At 43.1% G+C, this 22,665-nt stretch overlaps 3 protein-coding genes across 3 annotated transcripts; 1 reads left to right on the top strand and 2 right to left on the bottom strand.

Moving 5' to 3' along the window:
• Nucleotides 1-9: 9 nt before the first annotated feature.
• On the bottom strand, nucleotides 10-3,927 carry LOC131676898 (dolichyl-diphosphooligosaccharide--protein glycosyltransferase subunit STT3B). Its single transcript, XM_058956288.1, has 5 exons — nucleotides 3,497-3,927; nucleotides 1,986-3,210; nucleotides 1,720-1,931; nucleotides 1,183-1,653; nucleotides 10-1,120 (listed from the first exon to the last, which is right to left on the bottom strand). Exons 1-5 carry the CDS (start codon nucleotides 3,661-3,663, stop codon nucleotides 853-855), a joined length of 2,343 nt encoding a protein of 780 aa, XP_058812271.1. The 5' UTR covers nucleotides 3,664-3,927; the 3' UTR covers nucleotides 10-852.
• A 1,236-nt stretch (nucleotides 3,928-5,163) lies between these two features.
• LOC131676897 (DNA replication licensing factor Mcm5) lies at nucleotides 5,164-7,828 on the top strand. The gene is made up of 4 exons (XM_058956286.1): nucleotides 5,164-5,231; nucleotides 5,286-5,522; nucleotides 5,578-6,085; nucleotides 6,145-7,828. The coding sequence occupies exons 2-4, from the start codon at nucleotides 5,362-5,364 to the stop codon at nucleotides 7,678-7,680; spliced, it is 2,205 nt and encodes a 734-aa protein (XP_058812269.1). The 5' UTR covers nucleotides 5,164-5,231; nucleotides 5,286-5,361; the 3' UTR covers nucleotides 7,681-7,828.
• A 12,023-nt stretch (nucleotides 7,829-19,851) lies between these two features.
• Nucleotides 19,852-21,607, bottom strand: LOC131676896 (IQ domain-containing protein N). The gene has a single exon (XM_058956285.1). The coding sequence runs from the start codon at nucleotides 21,347-21,349 to the stop codon at nucleotides 20,999-21,001; it is 351 nt and encodes a 116-aa protein (XP_058812268.1). The 5' UTR covers nucleotides 21,350-21,607; the 3' UTR covers nucleotides 19,852-20,998.
• Nucleotides 21,608-22,665: the final 1,058 nt, after the last annotated feature.

Below are 22,665 nucleotides of genomic sequence, written 5' to 3'. Positions count from 1 at the left end.
AAAAAAGTATTGATATTTTTGTGTATTATTTATTGATTCACTGAAACTGTATCATTTTTGCTAAACGTCTTCCGCCGGTAGCTCCCTAATATTTACCCTCGCCTTAGTAGTGCGCTGAAAAATGAAATAAAACACGCTACCGATCAGCGACGGTGATCTATATAAATGCCTAAAGCGCCCGTTTTGTATTATTCAACTCAATTCTTTCCAAGGGGCAAACTCGCTAAACTAAATAACCCGATCATCATATCAAACAGCCTTCAGTCAAACAGATAATTATTTTATTTTATTATTTTTCATTACTGCTACGGAACAAGATCGTTAAAGAAAAGCCTAGACTGATTGGAGAAGCGGAAATCTATTACATATAACTATATTCATGATTATTAAACCACCGATTCACAGTATTCCGATGGGTGGGTTTTTAGTTGAAACAAACGGTTTTTTAGCCGTCGCAAGAATTGCAGCGTTACTTGTGGTTAGTATTCAGGATGGGCTACTAAGTGATTCGATAAAGATTTGTTTTTTTATGGGTTTTCAGCAAATTTAGTTCCAATGCTTATTTTAAAATTACGTACTCATAGTAACATTTTCTGAGACGATGGAACTGAAAATTCTGAGACATTTGAGAAAAATGATGCTTGTAACTAGACGTTTGTCCTGCAATATGCAGGCTGAGAGGTGCATTAACACAAACAATAACGACGAATCATTGATGTACTGACAAAATCACACAGAAAGACACACCTTTCTACTTTCTTTTTGAACTCAGTCGAAAAAAGAAGTGTTTAATAGTAGTAGTACGCTACGATAGCAGCAAATTGGGGGGGGGGGATTACTTTCAGCGGCTGCTTACTTATTTCGCTTTCCCTTAACCACGACCGGACGGTTCTTGATAAGACCTTTCCTCCGTTTGGAGGTCTTCCGGGATACGAAATCTCCCGCTGGTACGATCCTGTCGTCCGGTTTCAATGCTGGTCGATTGAATTCGTGCGGCTTTTTTACCCGGTAAATACGCACCAACCAGTGCTCGCTCGTGTAGGCTTCCTCCAAATAGGTCAGCTCAAAGTCTTTATTTCCGATGACGGCATTCCGAGTGCGGTCATAGCCGGCAGGGCCTCTGCAAGTAAGAGAAAAACATAATTAAAATTTGATTGTCGTCGAAATCCATACCATCCGTACCTGTAATCCAACTTCAATTCCCCAAACTTATAGTAGCTGAGTTTGTACATCAAACAGTTGAGCAGGGCCGGTGCGCCTTCAGCATCGATCCGGAACTCGCCCCGATCGGTGAAGTAATCACTCTCCCGGATATCTTTCGGATGTTCCCCCTCGGCAATCCGCACCATCCACAGGAACTTATTGATGTCATCTCCGCTGTAGCCGATCACACCGCCAAAGATCACCAGCACGTAGTCCACATCCAACGAGGTCATTATTTCGTACGCTTTATCTTCCGGTGAGGACATCGCCTTTCCAACCAGCGCAATGTGACTGTTATTCCAGGTGTTATTATCCACTAGGGTTGTCCGGTTTGCCATTCCCGCTATCTGATATCCGTAATCCCACCAGGACATCACACGGGCATCCGGTGCGGTGTTCTGCCAAAGCCAGTAATAAGCCTCACGGAAGTCATCCAGAATGTTTCGGGATCTGACCACGGGGGGGTAAAGATTAATTACCCTTTTAGAACAGCGTTTTGATAATCCGACAACTTACCCATCGTTGCTGTTATAGAATGCCAGTACAATCGACGGGCTGCTGTAAGCATTCGAGGTAACCCAGGTACAATGCACGGCAAACATCATCAGCAACATCAGAATGGCCACAATAATTATACTTTTGACATTTGATCCCAACCCGACGTTCTGTTCCCCATGTGCTCCGTGCGCTGAACTGTCGTGCTTCGGACGATGTTTCAATTTTCCTGCCTGAAATTGACAACCGTTAGATTCTGACTAGTAAAACCATCTAAGAACCATCACCTTATCATACAACTGCTTCTTCTCGCCAGCCGGTTCCTCATGTTCGGAATCATTTCCATCCTTACCGTTCGGTGTAGCATCCTCCTTGAGGAATACCTCCAGCAGCCCGGAGAAAGCTACTCCCGCCAGTATGCAAACCACCGGAGTCAACGTCAGCATCAGTCGAACCATGACACCGGCAAAATACACAGCACTGATCGCATACAGAATCACAAACACCCGCTCGTCGTTGATCTTCTTGATACAATACCACAATCCAACCGGGAAGGTACACACCAGAATGTGCAAATCGAAAAAGAATGAAAACCACGTCGTGGGTTGATGTTCCGAGACGGACGCAATGATAGGAATGTGAATTTTGGCATAACCGGTATCCCACAGCGAATAGAACCGGCCACTCCAGGGAGCAATCACTCCGAGCATTGTCAATAGGACTACACCGGCAAAGACGACTCCAGCGGCAGCTAAACCGCCGATGATGAATAGCTTCTTAAATTCCTGCTTGGACAGAACCGTCTGTAGATGCTTGAGCGCTGCCACAGCGAACAGTAGCAGGAAAACGCCCGATGCTGCCATGTGTTCACTGGTACGGATAGGTTGGAACCCAACAAATGGAATTTGCATCGATAGGATCAATCCCAGAATGTAGAAGGTCGTGTAGGATGTGAACAGTCGGGGAGAATAGCGACCCATGACGAGCAGAGCAAACACGTGCAGAGGGATCAAGTTGATGATGAACACGTAACCGCCCCAAGCCGACACCATATAAAAATAGGACAGAGCCGAACAAACGGCCCAGTACACGCTCCCGGTTTTGACAGACTTCACCCAGAGGTAGTAGGTAAACTGCAGGGCAAAGATCGCTATACCCTCGTTATCGTAAGATCCAGCTACCGATCGGCTAATGTATCCGGGGACGATAGCGATAAAACTAGCAGCAAACAATCCAGCCCCAGCGGACCACAGCTCCTTCGTCAACAGATACGTGGAAATGGCCGTTAATCCGCTGAATATCGGCGCCAGGAAGACACAGATATCGCGGATGTGCACAGGAATGTTGAGTGTATGCAGCAACCAGTGGATACCGCCGGAGGTTATCATCAATCCGGGATAGACAGTTCCACCCACAATTCGACCCAATGGATACCAGGCCGATTCGTCGAACCAGTTGAGAAACTTGTAGAATCCATTCTCGACCATGTGCGCCGTTGCGCGATAATTGAACCTGGAAAAGAAAACAAACTTCAATAACTTTTGCGTTCAACCATCTTATCGAAAGGTGAGACACGCCTTCGATTCGTGCACAATATTAGTAATTAATATTCAATATCTTCACGCGCTTTTACTAAAATAAACAAACAGTTATCTGGTGCAGAAAGTACACGTAATCTCAAACCGCCCTGTTCTTCTCCACCTCTCCAACCTATGCTTGTGAAGAACATATTTTCAATGCAAAAAAAAACAAGAATGCATCCATTCATTCAAATCGAAGGAAAAAACTTCCAACTCACCAGGGATCGAACTCATGGATGATGCTCTCGAATCGAATGACGGCAAACAGACGGCTGGAGAACCCGCATAACCAGGCCAGCAGCAGCACGGCGAACGTAATCAGACTCGAGTAGCCGGCAGTTTTCCGATAGTTTATGAAGGTTGAACCTGCGGTTGAACGATTCATTTTTTCACGTAAGCTTTCTTCGGTGCGAGCCAACGGTCAGACAGCCCGCAATCGAATGACTAATTTTGTTTCCTGTTGTTTTATGTTTTGGCCGTAGTTTTGGATTATCTGCTACACTTTACAGTTGGATACACATTCCGCCGTTCGTTCCGAAAGATATTGACTTCATGGACAGTGAAAAAAACCAACAAAAGCTTGTCGGCAAAACGCGACAGCGAATGAGATGACACGTAGGTGGTTGCCAAAACAGATGCGCACGGTTAGAGCGTGACTGACGACGTTTTTACTGAGCAGTGGCGTAGGTGTTCGTTTATCGAAGGGCTAAATTCACGTACAATGCACGTTCACCGGTTGTTCGGGTAATGGAATACGTTCGCGGATATTTTACGAAACAGTCCCGTCCCGGATAGAATTTTACAATAGCATTTACCCTACAAATAATCATAAAACAATAAATAATATTATAGTTATTACTGTTTCAATATTGTTTGACGCAGAATTCTCCCAATAGATCGATTTGTTTTAAATGTTATCACAGAGAACAGACATCCATGATCCAACAAAAATATTTAAAAAACGTGTGAAAACATTTGAATTAATATACGATAAACACTAGCGCCGCCACATCAACCTATCTCAACTATCCGTCAAATCTATTCCGGAACCGGTTCGAAATTCTGAATGGATTCAGTATGGAATCTTGCTCAAAGAAAACAACCGATTCCGACTCTATCGGTTGATGCATTTGAGCTGGAATCCATGCTGGAAGTCCGAATCGGTTCCGGACTAGTTTGACTAGGTAGAGGAATAACCGCTGTCAATTCTGTCGAACTCAGCCACAAAAAACATGACGACAGTAGCGCACCTGGTTTGGATCTCCCAACTACCTTCGAAACCGTTAGAGATTTTACACAAGTTGAATGCTGAAGATGGACGTCTGTTCTCTGTGATGTTATGATACATACCCAGTGAGCAAATTTTCTGGCAGAGACCGCTCTGCTAGATTTCTGTAAGTCTTGGTTTGGCAGCCCTGTCAGATTTCTGCGCCGCGCGTATCCTGTCGGGTTAGTTGAGCTAGGGCGAACTCGGTTTCGCGCGTGTTTTCTGGCAAATTTTGACAGGAACCGAGCAAAACCCTGGCATAACTCGGACATAAACTGTGCAAAGATTCTGGCAATTCCTACCTGGTAGAATTTAGCACGAATCGAGCAAAACATCTGACAAAGATGTGGCAGGAAGCGTGCAGAGATCTTGGCCGCACATTTCTGGCTGGATTCTGGATAAAAGTGAGCAGCATCGGTTGGTTTAACCGCTTCTGTCAGAAACGGTTGTTGCATTTGAGCGGATTCGTTGCCAGAATTCTCGCACAAATCGCGCAAAATGCTCGCAGAAACTCTGTCAGCATCAATTTCGCTTTGCTAAACTTTTGCTAACTTTCTGCTTGCCACGGTGACTGGGCTGCGGGCGTGTTTCACTTCCTACTATCAAACAGCTGACGTTTCGATGTTCTCTTTCTCCTCTACATTTACGCGCCAAACAGTGGTACGCGCGTTCGACGTTTGGTTTTGGTTGAGTGGTGTAAAAATCGGAAGCCAGATTCTTGTTTCTAATATTTTGTTAAGTTTTTAGACTAACCGTTGTTAAAAATCACATATAGTTCAAGTTTTTGTGTCTACCAATTAAAAACGATTAAAAACGATGGAGGGTTTCGACGATGTTGGTGTATTTTTCTCCGATAACTTCGGGGACGATGGCCAGCAGCAGCAGGGATCTAACCAGATCAACCTGCAGCAGATGAAGAAAAAGTATCGCGAATTTATTCGAACATTCTGCGAGGCAAACTTCAGCTACAAATATCGGTAGGTCATTGCTCATCCAGTGAAAGAATTTGTTACAATTCCAACTTCATTCTAGTGATAATTTAAAGCGGAATTATCTGCTGGGTCGGTACTATTTGGAGGTGGAAATTGAAGATCTGGCTGGGTTCGACGAAGGGCTGGCGGATAAGCTGTACAAGCAACCTACGGAACATTTGCAGATTTTCGAAGAAGCAGCTCGCGAAGTCGCCGATGAAATAACTGCCCCGAGACCAGAGGGAGAAGAAGAAATCCATGATATTCAAGTTTTGCTTACGTCCGGGGCCCATCCGACAAACATTCGCGACATGAAGTCAGAATGCGTTTCCCGGTTGGTTAAAGTGGCCGGTATCATCATATCTGCTTCGGGAATTAAGGCAAAGGCGACCAAGATATCGATCCAGTGTCGATCTTGTAGCAATGTAATCCCCAATCTGCCGGTGAATCCAGGATTGGAAGGATACCAGCTGCCGAGGAAGTGCAATACCGAGCAAGCTGGCCGTCCCAAATGCCCGCTTGATCCGTATTTTATAATGCCGGACAAATGCAGATGCGTCGACTTTCAGGTGAGTGAGCGAGTGTTATTTGATTTGATCTTTTCTGCTAACCATTGGCTTTATTTTAGGTTTTGAAGCTGCAGGAACTGCCTGACTTTATCCCACAAGGAGAAATTCCTCGGCATATGCAGTTGTTCTGCGAACGTAGTTTGTGCGAACGGGTTGTGCCGGGTAACCGAGTTCTGATTCACGGAATCTTTTCGATTCGAAAGATTGGCAAACCGAGCAAACAGGACGGACGTGAGAAGGCTATTGTGGGAGTGCGGGCACCCTACATGAGAGTTATTGGTATTACGGTTGATACCGAGGGAGTGGGAGCAGTATCCCGATTCAACAACATCACTACAGAGGAGGAATCCAAATTTCGCAAGATGGCAGCGAATCCGAACATCTACGATTCACTGACGGCAAGCTTAGCGCCTAGCATTTTCGGTTCGCAGGATATTAAAAAGGCAATTGTCTGTATGCTGTTTGGTGGGTCGAGAAAACGAATGCCCGATGGTTTGAACCGTCGTGGGGACATCAACATTTTGTTGCTGGGAGATCCCGGAACGGCAAAGTCTCAGCTGTTGAAGTTTGTGGAGAAGGTCGCTCCGATAGCGGTTTACACATCCGGAAAGGGTTCAAGCGCTGCTGGTCTGACGGCGTCCGTAATGCGTGATCCAGCTACAAGGAACTTCGTCATGGAAGGAGGGGCTATGGTTTTGGCGGATGGTGGTGTGGTCTGTATCGATGAGTTTGATAAAATGAAAGAAGACGATCGTGTCGCAATTCACGAGGCTATGGAACAGCAAACTATCTCGATTGCAAAGGCAGGAATCACAACGACACTGAACTCACGCTGTTCCGTGCTAGCGGCAGCCAATTCCATCTTTGGTCGCTGGGACGATACTAAGGGCGAAGAAAACATTGATTTTATGCCAACTATTCTCTCTCGTTTCGATATGATTTTCATCGTTAAGGATGTTCACGATCAGACGCGTGACATTACGCTGGCCAAGCACGTCATGAACATACACATGAATGCTAACAAAGCCATGGATGCACCGGAAGGTGAGATCCCGCTAGCGGTGTTCAAAAAATATATAAACTACTGCCGAACACACTGCGGGCCAAGGTTGAATGAGGAAGGGGCTGAGAAGTTGAAATCCCGCTACGTCCTGATGCGAGGCGGAGCCGGCGAGCAGGAACGCCAATCGGACAAGCGTCTCTCGATTCCAATCACGGTCCGGCAGCTGGAAGCTATTATTCGCATATCGGAATCGTTGGCGAAAATGCAGCTGCAACCGTTTGCCACGGATGCTCACGTAACGGAAGCTCTTCGACTGTTTCAAGTTTCCACACTGGACGCGGCCATGTCCGGTTCGTTGGCCGGTGCGGAAGGATTCACCACCGAGGAGGACACCGAGATGCTGAACCGGATCGAGAAACAGCTAAAGCGTCGATTTGCCATCGGATCGCAGGTATCCGAGCAGAACATCATACAGGATTTTTCCCGGCAAAAGTATCCGGAACGGGCGGTCCTGAAGGTGATCCATACGATGATCCGGCGGGGAGAACTGCAGCATCGGATGCAGCGGAAGATGCTCTATCGGTTGTCCTAGGACGATGCATGTGCTGCTTTTACTCACTTTTATCTGATTGATTCATTTTAAGGTAATCTTTTGATTCGAACTTTTTTACTTATATAAAACATTGATAACTTTCGGATTGATTGTTGGTTAATACATCGAAAATATTGCATATATACAAGGACGTGTGTTTCGTTTCGGTCACTACGAGGGTAACGAGGGAAGCTCGCGGTTTGATTAAAAATCGGGCTAAACGTTGGTCCGACATTAGTAAGTCCATCCAAACTTGACTGAATTAAAGTCTAAATAATGTGTTGTTTTTGTCTTTGGTGTTTCTTTCTCGGCGAAGCTTAAAAACACGCGAATATGCAAACGGCTACACGGTTATATACACGCATTAGTATACGCGAAATTACAAAAGTTACCATACGCGAAATACAAACGCCTATGCGATAAAAAGAAAGCCCACAGTAATATACAAATGCCTGAAGGTTTCACAATAATATAAACTCGGTCGCAAACGCGATCACTCACATATTCCTACGCCCACGATCTCGCGATCATGTAAACGTCCTGGCGATTATGGCAACGTCGTACCACTTACGAATTTATAAATGCGTATCCCATGTACCAACATTCAAACGCCCGCTCTCGCGCGGTCATAATCATACTTCTCTGGGAGCACTTATTCTTAAATAGGGAACTTATAAATACTAGACAACAAGTCTCAGGGTGCCATAGTTGAAAACTCCAGTGAGATGGGGGATTTTTCCTTCATCAAGCTTAAATTCAAAATCAAACGATAGAAAGACGTTACATGCGAATATTTTAAAGACCAAACGAATATACAATCGGCTTCATGGAAATATAAACGAAATCAAACACTCGAAGTTATACACATGCCAGCATACGCGATATCAAAACGCCCACGCGATTAAGCACGTTAACATAGAAACGCTCGTATCCTTCGCGATAAGACATCATCACGCACGCTATCATATCATCCCAATTATCTGCACACACCTACGTTCCCCATCTCGTATACATATAAACATCTAGGAATGTGAATATGTTTGCGTTTACGAATTTATAAACACCGTTTCAAGTGCGATTATACCAGCGCCCTTTTCCATGCGAACCTGAGTCGGTCACATCCGGAAGTCCCTTTCCTTGGTCCTAGCACCATAACGCCAGTGTTCGCGCAATCAAGAATCGGTCACATCCAGAAGTCCCTACCCTCAGTCCTAGCGGCCTAGATACAGGGCTTTAGTTGACCCAATTTAATAAGGAAAAAAATAACGCTCATATACACTTAACAATAAGTTCCATGGCGACATGATCGGGAACTCTGGACAACATCTGGACATTCATTATTCAAGAACACACGCAAATATGCAAATGGCCACGCGGTTATAAAATCGAGTTTATACACGCGAAGTAGCACACACGATAGCACACGCGATAAGCACGTTAACATACAATCATCCACGTACCCTTATGCACACGATCTCGTGAACATGAAAACATTCCGATGATTAAGTGTCCACACATATACCTTTAAACATGGCCTCAAACGAGGTTGTAGGTCCCGTGTTCGCGCGATCACGAATAGGTCACGTCCGGAAGTCCCTACCACAACCTAGGCTCATGCCTTCAGTTGGACTAATCATAAAAAATGACGCCCATATCTACTAGACAACATGTTCCATGGTGACATGACTGGGAACTTTAGTGATTGGAAACTGACTCTTCTAGAATCTGAACCGAACACTAAAAAATTAGGTACCAGATGCACAGTCCGCGTGATCATTCAAGAACACACGCGAATATGTAATAAAATCGAATTTATACATGTGAAGTTACACGCTAGCACACGCGATCGAACGTCACTATACAAACGCTCGAGCCGTTCGCGATGACACACAAAGCCGAACGCAATCGCAATCATACATCTGCGCCCAAGTTCTCGTAAACACAAAAAACACTCCGATGACGTAGAGAACGCTATAGCACCTTCATATCATCTGATTACGGTGGTCTCAAGCGCGAACAAATAAACGTTCATTCCCACGCGATCATGACGTCCATAAGCCCGCACATCTGAATCGTACGTTCAATATCACAATCAGAATCACGCCCCGTTGCAATTGACCTTAAACAGTGTTTTAGTGGGTGACATTTCCTGTCTCGTCTGCAATAGTAGTGTAGTGAGTGATTCTGACAGGGAGCCCTTCCGAGAGCTCAGTTCTACAACTCCAGTAGGACAACTCTCAAAAAAATCCTGATTTAAAATGTGTCACGTGGAACAAATGGACAATCTACCGCATTTATATCCGCTAAGCCTAGTGGGTGGGAAACAATATCAATGGTTCTGTTGTAAGGTGTGGAAATGTCTCCACACTGGAGACAGACAGGTACGATACCCTTCAGCATCATCAAAAGAACAAAAGAATATAGCAGTGAGTTTTGCCACCGAGATCTACGTTTTACGCTACCCAACCAGCCCAAGCCACATTGTGGGCTCTAATAGTTTCATTCATAAATATATTATATTTAATATATTCGCTCGTATAGCCGATTCAATCCCATTTGGTTGGTGAACGAAACGATTTTTCTATTCCTATGTACCAATATGAATGAGTTCACATCTCTCATTGGTGAGGCTCACAATAGAATAGTAAAGCAGACGCCTTGCTTGATTGGCCCTTAGCAACTGATGGTAGAAGGTATGACGCGCACCAACCCATCGTTATTCAGCTGTTGCCGGGAAGGAAAATTCAATTTAATTGACCGTCAGTGGCTGATTCGGTGGTTGATGAAGCCGCAGTTGCAGTCTTCGAATGATACGAGTATGTTTCCGGAAAGGGGGAGAGTTGTGATGTACAAGGTCAATTCATTCAACAGTTTCATATACTATAGTATACGGCTTTCGAGTCAGCCAGTAAAGCATTCGACACACACTCACCTGATCCAGAAAAAGCGACATTTGGCATGGTCAATAGATGACAGCAACGTTCAGCCAAATGTAGTGCTCAGCAGGCCGTGGAGGATGGTGGGTAGATGCATCACTCAAATGCCAAGGTTAGAATAGTATTTCCTTTTTCTCCTAATTAGAGGAGGCAGCAATGTGCAGTATCCGAAAATTTCACCCAGTGGATTTGTCTGACCCAAAACACTCATGTCAATCATTTTGTTTGTCTCCTGCGCGCGTCATTATAGATGATCTTCTATTTATTTTCTCGGTCTGTTTTTGGTCGAGATTCGCTGTCGCATTTTGACACGTGCGAACATCAGTTACCGGTTTCAAAACGACACCGGATGAATGTACGCTCACCCATGGACCATGGCTTACTTTGCCTGCTTCGGTCCATCAATTGACGAGTAATGATCTGCCATCGTTCAAAAGCCGCGAAATATTTTCTTCCTTCTTAATTTTTATTTTGTGATCCCGCAACGGATGGATGATGCGCGTCTTCATCAGGAACCGGCTGGTGGTGCGGGAAAAACATCCTCGTTACTACTTTCTTTCTCTCGGCTCGTAAAAATAGCAAAGCACTTTGGGTTTTGGTTCGGTGCCGAGCTAAAACACATTTTTCCTATCCATTTACCCTACCGGTAGTTATCGCATATCTACAGATCAATCAGACGCAATACGCTGAGCTACGATGTCGCACTTTTTAGTACTATCTGTCGAGCATTTCATTTTGTTGAGATATCGCCAAGCTCGTTTATTTTGTAGACAATCTACTTGCTTGAGCGAAGCACAGAGTGTTGCACCCCGTTAGTCTGTGAAATATCTACACAGGATTGGCATTGGCACTTGCACTCGCGCCGAATGGATGCCAAAAATTACTGTTCACATTATTAAAATTGATAGGAAGTCGGTTGAAAGCATTCCAGACAGTCGATACCTATTAATTGGCACTTGAAAAAAATCGTTTTCGCGATCAACACAGGCTGGTGTGGATTTTTTCGGTCTGTTTTTGGTCGAAAATTGCGAAGTTGGCAAAGGAATCGACGGAAACTCATTACTCTATTTGTGTGTTTTATGACTTTAGAGGTGAGAAGCAGTGATACTAACCCATCGCACCGTTTACAAGATTGGGTATAACATGTAAAAGAAATAGAACAGTGAATACGTGATTTCGGATCGATCGTATTCGTTTTTAATTATCAAACTTCCATAACTTTTTTCTTGTCCTGACAAAAGGTTAATTCACCAGGCTCTCATTCCATTAATAAATTACAACCAAAAACCGATCCTTGAGAGCCATGAAATCATTCTTTCGTAGCTAACATTAATAGCTGGTACATGTAAACAATTAAATACCCAAGGTAAATGTTCCCAGGTTATCCAAATCAGAGTCACGAAGATACGTTATACGATGTATGTAGAGATTAGGCTGTCAGTTATCTGATTTGTTCACATGAGATTGGACATGTCCTACAATACTATGCATAGAGGAGAACTGATTCGGGTAGAAACTGCCACAGGTTGAATGATTGAATAAAAAAAAATCAAGAGCAAATTCGATGAAAATCATCAGTTGCCAGATCAATGTTGGAGATATGTTGACGACATCTTTAATTCAATCAAACACGTGATACTACTAGATATCTTAGAGTTTATTAACAACCTTCGTCGAGATTTTCTCTGATTCCAAGATCCTTGAGTTAAAGCATTAAGGATCCTTGAACTCCAGGATAAAGAATCCTAGAGTTCCTGGATCAAGGATCCATGAGTTAGATGGCCCTAAAACTCAACGATCTTTGATTCTTGAACTCAAAGTCCTTAATCCGGACATTCAAGGATCATTAATCCGCAAAGATCGTTACTTATAACACGGAAGGATCGTTGATCCTATAACTCAAGGATGGTGCAACTCAAGGATGGCAGATCCTGAAACTTAAGTATCCGTTATCCTGGACATTAATGATGCTGGAACTTTATTTCAAGGACCCTGATATAGGGTTTCCCACATCAAATTGCACCACAGAAAAAAAACACTGTAGAAAATAGCACATTGGGTATTTTCTCTTGAAAATTTGGGTAAAAGTAGTTTTGAGTGTATTGTTTACACTGTATTTTTTATTGCTGTCAGTATTTATTTCGAAAATTTCTAAAAGCCACATCGCGAAAGGATTTTGCGCAAGTACCTGGCAAATCCTCAACTCTCTCATCGGGACATCGTGTAAGTAGGGGTTTGCCCACTACTCGGGTTCTTGTTTGCCCGTCTTATCTCCTTCTTTTCAGGGCGACCTAGGTGCCTCTACCGGAATTTCGGATTTTCGTAACAACAAATAAAAAAAGTAAAACAAGTAATTTACTAAATTTACCGACTTTTATTTCGCCGCTTCTCCACTTCACTGCTACTGCTGCTGCTTTTGGCGATGGCGGAAGGCGGGGGTTTATCCGACCGGCCGGGACTCCGACAGCCGAGTTCTCCTGCTGTTATCGTTGGCTGCTATCGCAGCGGTCCTTTTCAATTAGCCAGGGAGGTGAGCAAGGCTCTTTTTTTGGAACCTCCCAAGCTACGGGGCGAATAATCGCGGGGTCCACTCACTCCCCGTGAATTGCCCAGGTAGATACCGCAGTAAACTACCCTAGGTGGATCCGTTGTCCTACCTGCTTCGCCCTCCTTTGCGATTAACTGTGGAGGAGAGCTATGCTCGTTCGGCTGATCCTCCACAGTGAGGGCGGTGTGGTGTCACTGGGTCCTTTGTAATTAGCCGGGGAAGCGAGTGGCTCCTTTGCGTTTAGCTTCTGATATCCGGCGACCCAACACCACAAACAAACGAGCACCCGGACCACGGGCCGGCACTTTCGACGGAAATCTACCGTCGCACACGCGCACTGAACGTTGGTTACGGTGGCGGGAAACTGTCCCGAAAAAAAAAAAACAAATTTCTGGACGTCTTGTCGTTGCCGTGGTCCGTCACTTTCTAGCCAAAAGTCAATAGCCGCCTTCCGCACTCGACTATCACAAAACAAACACCAAAAAAACGCACCGCCGCATAGCTGTCATCGCTATGGCACAGCATAGTCAGACCACTTTTGCAGCGAGATGAGAGCGGTTACCTAACGAAACCCTATGTTATTAATTCACAAACATAAAACAAAAATTATCTAATCTAGCTGCACGAACAAAACCGTTCACATACGCGAAAATGAACAAAATTTACAAGAAAAAGCGAACGGTACCGAACAGCGGTGAACATGATTTTACATGTAAACAAATGCACTCTACGGAGTGTATACCCAATAAATGGTATATTTCCACCCAGTGCTAAATTGTTACCCTGACGGATTACAATCGGAAAACAACTCGGAATCGTACAGTCAATGGTGAGTCGTGTTATTAAACGTTACTAAAAACTCTGAGCATCGAATGGAAGGTGAAATACGATCACAATGGGTGTTCCATTAGTGATCAGGGTCACAAGTATGTAGTGAAAGCGTTTGAGCAGAATCCAATGCTCGTGCAGAGAGCCAATGACCGGGAGGGACTGCATACGTACAAAGTGCAGAAGACTCCAAATCGTGACGAACGGCAAAATACGGTGGGAAAGTCACGGGCCCAGAAACTGTACACCCAGATGCTGACGAAATCTCATTGTCTATCACGGATGATGAGACTTACGTCAAGGCGGACTTGCGGCATCTTCCGGGGCTACTGTTCTGTTGTTTGATGTTCCGGAGGAAGTAAGGAAGCAGAAACTTTCAAAGTTTGTTAATAAATACGTGGTTTGGCAAGCGATCTGCTCATGTGACAAACGGAGTGCGCCGTTCGTGACTATCGGGACTGCAAACGGGGAGATATACTTTAATGAGTGTCTACAGAAGCGTCTGCTTTCTCTGTTGAAGCAACACGAGGGTCCTACGATCTTCTGGCTAGCTTCATGTCACTATTCAAATCTAGCTTCATGTCACTATTCAAATATTGTCCTGGAGTGGTACGAAGCCAACGGGGTCACTTTCGTACCCAAGGACAAGAGCCCCCACAACGCACCGGAACTAAGGCCCATCGAAAAATACTGGGCAATTATGAAGCAGACACTACGGAAGTATCCCAAGGAGGTCCAACTAGTAATCTTGGATTGTGGAACTCAAGGATCATGGATCAAAGATATTGATAAACTTGTTTCCGGTAATATGTTTAATTGCCCTCTTTTGACAATAATCGTTTACGTCAGCTCGACTGAAACGCCCAGTTTGAAGATGTCGGGCGTTCATTGAATAAACATCCAACGCATTGGTCTAACGTAGGATGATTTAATCTCATTGGGCGGTTGACGTAAACGATTATTGTCAAAAAGGGCCATTAAACGTATTATGAACTGAACACTTTAGACCGCCATTATGGCACGTAAAAATCTGGATACAGCATTAAGAAGGTTTTATGGTAGCCTTTTCAAGATTCATTTAGCATAAACAAGAATGTCATAAAGCTATCTCTTGGTTTTCTGAAGATTGGAAAACGATGTCCTAATAAGAGGCCCAAGAGTCTATTAAAACTACTCATAAGATTAATTACTCCTTTGGAAAATTCAATTTTATGGATGTTCGTTCAAGTGTGCTTGAAGCAATTTAAAAACCCGATCATATAAAACTACAACGTTTTTGTCAAAAGCAACGATAATACCAGATTTACTCAGTCATGCTTTGATAAAACTGCCATAAAACTTATATAGAACCAATTTTAATTTGGATTGTTACTTGGGTATTGACATCACTGGCGAACTAAAGCGAGTTATTGATCAAATTGCATGATACCGGAAGCTTAATCCCTGCTCTGTTGATTCCCAATTAAGTCCCTCGAAAATTTGAAAGATGTTTCTCAAAATAATCATTCAATCGACAAAACAATTTGTCTGTGCTCGTTTGCTGTTATTAAGTACGAGAAACATAAATAAACGCACCTTGTCACGGAAACGTGTCACTCATCACTCGATGACCCATTTCCGGCCATAGCACCATGTGATTTGACAGCAGTTTAATATTAAAACATGTTACTATTCTTGCATTTAGCAGTTAGGAATGATTCTGGAATTACTTTGATTACTTGCACTGACTAGTCTATCGTTCTTACTCACTAATACATTGAAACAAAAACCGGTGAATATAAATTTCACAGCCAGCGGGAGATATATGTAAGGTTGCAGTTTATTGGGTTTATTTATCTAAATAAAAATTGCTCAAACAGTCGGAAACAAATTCTTTGCGTTGGCAAACAGCAAACATCCGCAGAGAATATGAGGGATGCGAACGACCGCCCAGTCGTTTTTCCTCGTTCGCTTGCCTGAACTCGGAACGTCGAATGGTAATTTTCTAGCGAGTGAAGAAATATGATGAAAATTTACATTTCCCGTTGACTATATTCTCACATAAAATATTTCACAAACAACCGAGTCGCGTTCAAGTGCAAGTGCATCATCATCATCATCACTACCGTCATCATAACCGGTCACGTCTTCCCCATCAAGTAGGCCGCGACTGATGCACAGATGCCGGTACCCCATTCGCCCAACTCCCCCAGGGCAGGCTGAACGGTCGTTGAAATTTGGTCGCCCGTGGAGTGGGTTGGGAAAATCACACAACACTCATCACGCTGCTGTCGTGTCGACCGTCCTCCACCCATAAGTAGCAGCATCTCGCGGTGACGATCTCCAATGTTCACCCCGCACGCCTTTGCTGATCGAGTCTCGCCGCAGGCAGGTAGGCGGACGAACCGTTTGAAGGTCCTTCCCGGGCTCAGGTTATGCACCTTTCGGTCGTTCGTGACCACGAGTCCTTCGGAAAAAGATTAAGTGGTTACAGGGTTTTCCCCGATTAGTTGGCGACGGAAACGGGACGGGCCAGTAGACTCGAGATGTAAGTAGAATGAAGTTGTCAGTATAGTCAATATGCGGGGATAGTGGCCATTTGGCACCTTTTCTCTAATGTACCATGCGCTTCCATTTTATTCGATTTCACCGAGTGCGCATTGTGTTCTACGGACAATTATTCAATATCAAGCAGCAACTAGTAGTCTTTCATTTTTCCAAATATAAACCCCTAATAATAATTTCCCATTGCTGCTGATGGAGTGGAACGCCCAACTATTTAATTATAGGGTAGAGGGTGGTCTAAACACATATTAAAGGCATTTAAGCTGGCATTCGAAATATATGTAATCTCCTGCAACTGTCATTCAAAACTGAGCACAATACTCACGAGTATTTCAAAAAAAAAAAATAGACACAAAAAATATATTCGATTATTTATAAGTTTCTTAAAAAGAAAGACTACAATTAGCATGATTGCTTTATTGAACCACATCTCCCAATCTAAATGCCTGCGCCTTTATCTTGACAGTTTTTGACGTAGGACTACGTCTTTGTTTTCGATATGGGGGTGCACTCTGCAAATTCTACAAAAATGGTATGTAACGAAAAGTTGTCCAATATTAAACGCATATAATTCAGCCATCTCACGATACATTTTCAAATTTTTTGCACAAATCGCTTCGAAATACTTCTAAGAATAGATTCCAATAGATAAACCCAAGGATTTTTGATATCATAGCATTAAAAAATTAAATAATATACAACCTTGTCAAAATATCGCGCATTAACACGCAGAAGATAGCGCTTCCCAAGCCCTGTACGACGGATTTGTGTACCTAGCGCGCAACGCTAGCGAAGCAGATCACTGCGCTGTGTTTTTTACAGCCAGTGTAGCTGAGCTAGAAGTCCGTTACACTGGCTGTGGAGGGACGTTACCCTGTGTCGTCCAACAGGCGATCGCTCAAACTGCTTCCTAAATGCCGCTGTAATGTTGCCAGTAAATTTTTGGTTTAACTAGCACATGTATTTGCTATTTGCGCTTGAAATTAAGTAATGTAGTGGTAGTAATAAGCTTCCCATTTTGGTTCAAACGCAAGGACAGTTTTTAGAACAGGATTAGATTAATTAGTTTAGCTCATCTAAGCAATTTTATCAATTCTGTAATTTAAAAGGAATTTTACGGAACTTGGTGAATTTGGCCCAACTTGCAACTGGTATAATCAACCTGCACAAAGTGTTGCATAACGCAGGGCTGTTTTTTGGAACAAAATGTATTATCATTCAGCCCTTCGCTATGCAAAATCACGATATTATGACAGATGGGCTAAACGCGGCCGTTCCTTTCAATCGGGAAAGGCCGCGTGGAATTTTGGTGAAATGCGCTAATAGTGTCGTGGTGGTACTAGTTGTCTCTTTCGCTCTACCCATCATTAGCGTTGACTCATTTTGCATTGTACGCTTGGGTTCAATGCTTTGGGCGAATGTGTTGATAGGTAGGGGAACTGGCGGTAAAATGAACACGTTAAGCAAAGTCATTATTTTCTAACTAATAAGTGAATGAGATATTACAATCACCTTATGTTTCTTGTTAGACATGTTTTGTACATATCTGGTAAAAATACTCATAAACACATGTTTTTTAAACATGATTCTTGATTTCTAAACATGTCCAAAAATGAGACATGTTTATAGCGAGTGGGTAAAATGAACATGTGGCGGTGGTAAAATGAACAGCTTCTGGTGACCTGCAAAATGTCTTGTATGTATGCAATGTGCAGCGTTGGAAAGCATTTTCCGATCAATGCTAATATCCCAAGAAATCAGGAGCTTTGCATACACACAGGGCATTTTGCAGGCAAAAAAATTGTGACGGAAGAATTGAATTTTCATGACTTAATATTAACCATTTTACAATTCTGTGGCATCGAAACACATCTACAAACTTAGAGTTATCCATGGGTGTTTGAACGTTTAGGATCTGTTTGAGAGCAACTAGAAAGCTTGTTCTATACATGAGATGTGATTATATTGTCTAAAATTTGATTTTTCTTCACCGGTCCGGGCATTTTTTCCCACACACTAAGTACTAAGAAAATAAATATTTTACATTACGTAGTATTGTCCTACGTCTACAGTTCGTGCAACCCCATAGGGATGCCCCTTGTAGTTTTTCGAATATTTTAAGGGGTTTAACGAATGTTTGCCTTCTTGATGGGGCCAAATTTCTCGATAAGACGAATTTGTGGAGAGTTAATCTCTGTCGGACCGAAATGAGTTAACCCTCCCAACACTCCGGAACCTTATGGGTTTTGTACCAGTTTTGTATAATAGGGGCATAATGGCACGATACTCAAAGCTGGCCAGAACAGTTTCGGGTTTTCACCAATGATGGGCAGAGTTCGATTTTGGAGTCATTCGTCGTAGTAGTTGATGTATCCCGATGTGATGAAGAATTGACTCATTTTGCCACATCCGCGGATCGCTTGCCGGACAAGGATTTTTTAGTGAATTTTGACAGCATATTGTTCCATACATTCTGAGGAACGGCTTTAAAGTATATTTTATTGTCCATCATAATGCAAAGTCGAAATATTCGGTCGACACTTGAATTGGTTCTTCGGAGCTGCTGCGTCGCATTTCTTTTCGCTACCATCAATCTGCTTGGTTGTTTTATGCTCCTTGTGAACGTCCTAATCAACGGGATCAGTGCACAGCAATTTCATGATTGTTATTGAATACTGACGGTAACTGTAGAATGGCAGTACCAGGGCCAAAAATGACCTTCAGTCTCTTCCTTTTTGTTTCAACTGGTCATCTTTCACGGAAGCCGTATGATAGAGTGCAAGAAAATTTTAAATGAAAAGTATAGAAACCGCTTAGTTAAAGACTACATCAAAAATATACTATAAAGCCACTTTCACACCTTTGTGATCCGATTCAGTGACGGATCAGTACCGTGCACGACCGCTAATATTCTTTCACATACTTCAAATGCGATTATTCTCACATGTCAGATATCGCCAGAACGACAAATCGATCTATTGTAATAGGGCAGTGCAGAAGTACTGATAAGACAAAGTCGAAACGCATATTTATTGACTTATTAAAGATATTGTCCCCTTCAAGCACAAAATAGTTTGATCCAATTTTCACCCTCGAGGAGAGTATAGCATAATAAAAACCGGAATAACCTAAAAACAGCAGAGAAGCCAGAAACGAATTTCAGACCGGATACCGGTTGCTTACGACAAATTATTGCATTCACAGACACTGGTGCTGGTGACTTAACTTTTAGCATCTGTTGAGATGTTCGATAAGATCAGTGCAAAGGGCAAGGGAATGTGATACAACCGACGATGCACTTCCAAACACGTGATGTTTCATCTCTAGAAACTATTTTTTATTGATACTAACAAAGATTCTTATTCTTATCTAAGATAAATACTTGTACAAAATACATTACAATTTATTATTAATTGCTTTCTCATAGCGTAGCAAAAGGCTTCTAAAATCACTGGTTGTTTTAAAGGTAGTCATTAGTAGAAAGCACGATTTATCTTCCAAGGTTGTAGTTTTTTGTCCGAAACCACAGTGTTTGTTTTTGGTCTTTGGAAGTTCTTTGTTTATGTTGTTTCATGCTCACCTGCTATACATCTCGAAAAAATCTATAAATTTTTTAATCAGCAACCAAGACGAGGGCGTTCTTCTTTCCGCGAGAGTTATGCTCTGAACAACACTGTGTGTGATTATTTATTTGAAAAGAGTGAGGAAAAACACCATTCAAATACGCCCAGTGTGCGCCTTTTCTAATCAATGACGATTTTCAATTATATTTTTAACTGTTTAGAAAGTGAGTAGAATGAGACTACTGCCTCTAATAGCGCGTTCTAACGCTTTTCGACGTAGTTTGCCAGATTGTATGTATCATTGGGAAAAAATCTCTAAAACGTTATTTTTCTACTTGAATAATAGTGTTTACCCTAATTCAAATATTCTGTATGGGCGAGTGTTTCCAGCACAGCACTCCATTCTGAATCTACTCAGATATAAATGGGAAGTACCTAGTAGGCAACAGTGCACACATACGCACATAAAACCTATAAACTATGGAAGAACTTGTTTTTCTCACTTCTTCTTGTAGTATAGAACCAGCAGCCAAGTGCCAGATGACGGTGTAATAGCCAGACCCCTCTGCGAGCAAGCATTCGATAATCGCTCTTCACTTTCACTCCCGCTATATCGAGACTACCAGCTCCAACATCGCAAGAATGTAAAGTCTCGCGTTGTTTGTTATTGCCCTCTGGGGTGGACTCTGGCCCGGCCTTGCGTTTCTTCAGCTTTTCTCTACCACTGCACCACTTCTGAACTAGGTTACCATTCAAGATTCAAATGTACAATGTTTCTATGTATAAACTGTTCACACGCTTAACTGGCTAAATTTAAAGTAGGTCTCCGTTTCTTTCTTTGTGTTTACTGACTGATTCGGCAGCAGTTTTTCTGGAATTGTTCGCTATACTCCATTTCACTACTTTTCCGTCTTGGTCGTTTTCAGATCCTTGCGGGTTTTGAAGCCACGGAAACTAGCCTGAATCTTGGTGGCCGCCTCGGTGGCCACTTTCTGTCGCTTACGCACCAGGAAGCCCCGTATTCCGGCCTGTATCTTAACCGCAGAGTTGTCCTCCAGACTAGCGCCCATCTTCTTGCCGCCCTTGGGCGATCGCTGCTGACCGGATCCGCTGGCAGTTGACGAACCACTTCCGCCCTTACCTTGCCGGATTTGCTTCCGTACCCGGTAACCACGGAATCCGGCCTGGATTTTTGTGGCGGCGTCGTCCTCCGACTGTGACGAGTTGGGCGAGCTCGGATGAATGTGCATCTCGTTCACCAGCGGCTTCAAATTGTCTACTAACGTGTCCAACGCGTTGAGCCGCTGCTCGTCTTTTAACGTGATGATGGTGGCTTTCGGGTTGTTTAGATCGGAACGAATCTCTGCAGTGAGCGGGGGCGCGTGATCTTCCGTAACGCGCTCGTAATGCTGTACTAGGTGCGGGAGGGGCTATTCGTTTGTGCGTTCGTACGCTTCGAGCGTTGAGTGTAAACTGAAAACAAGCAGGCCTGGTAGTGGCCAAAACGCGACTTCGAGCTACTAGACCGTGATGGATAATTTGAGCATCTTCATACACAAGAGAGCGCGCGCACGGCGTGTAGACGAAAGCACGATGCCACAGATATGAATAGACTGTGCATGGTAGAAATTGTTGGCCATGCGGTGACGCTGATTGCAATATTAATTTGAGTGTGAGTTTTTAATGACAATTGAAATCGATTGCCTTGTACGCAGCTCTAAAGAGATTTTTGTAACCCGAAACGAGCGTCTAAAAGAGCGAATGACCATAAGGTTACAACCTCTAAAATCGAAATAAAAAAATCCTAGTACTGTGTACCATAAAATGAACTAAATAATGGTGTAAACAATGGAATTTGAGAGAAAGCTTACAGAATTTATTGCAGAATTGATTTCATATCATACTTTTTCTTCAGGTTTAAGCGCTTAGATTTCAGCTGAACCGGTTGGCATTATGTTCATAATTAGTCCAAGTGTTTGCGTTTCGATTTCGTCTCTTCAGAACCACGGTGCATTAGTCAAGTGCCGTGGTTCTGAAGAGACGAAGTCGAAACGCAAACGGCTGGACTAATTATAGTTCGGTTTTGTGCCCTTCATGCATAATGACGCTGTTAAACCAATTTCCTCCTTAGGGAGTAATATATCATTATATTCATCCATATGTCGTACGCCCTCTCGCAGGTTGATGGGATTGACGGTATTGTAAACATCATCAAGCCACAATATATTCAATAGAGTTATCTAAATATAAGGACCTTCGCTCTTTTTAGTTTTTATTTGCACCAAGTTCTACTACTAGAGGTTAATTAGTTCTCATGTTAATATTCCACCAAACATTATGACTACTGAGGATTTGATTTATATAAGAAGCCCGCTTCAAGATGTTGATTACAATACGCCTCGATAGTGGTGTGTCGGGGAGGCCGGGAGGGCTGATATGAGCCTTTTGTCTGTTCTATACCTTTCCTCTATTCACCAGCTCATAACCAACAATCAACCAGTAACAAATAGATAATTGAGAAAGGATGTGCTATGTGTGGTGATTGGCTATTCAAGTATTAGTAGTG

The sequence above is a fragment of the Topomyia yanbarensis genome, chromosome 1, assembly GCF_030247195.1.
Source record: "Topomyia yanbarensis strain Yona2022 chromosome 1, ASM3024719v1, whole genome shotgun sequence".
In the NCBI taxonomy this organism is placed as follows: domain Eukaryota; kingdom Metazoa; phylum Arthropoda; class Insecta; order Diptera; family Culicidae; genus Topomyia; species Topomyia yanbarensis.
The sequence above is the reverse complement of the archived record's forward strand: the minus strand, read 5'-3'. Positions and strand labels throughout refer to the sequence as shown.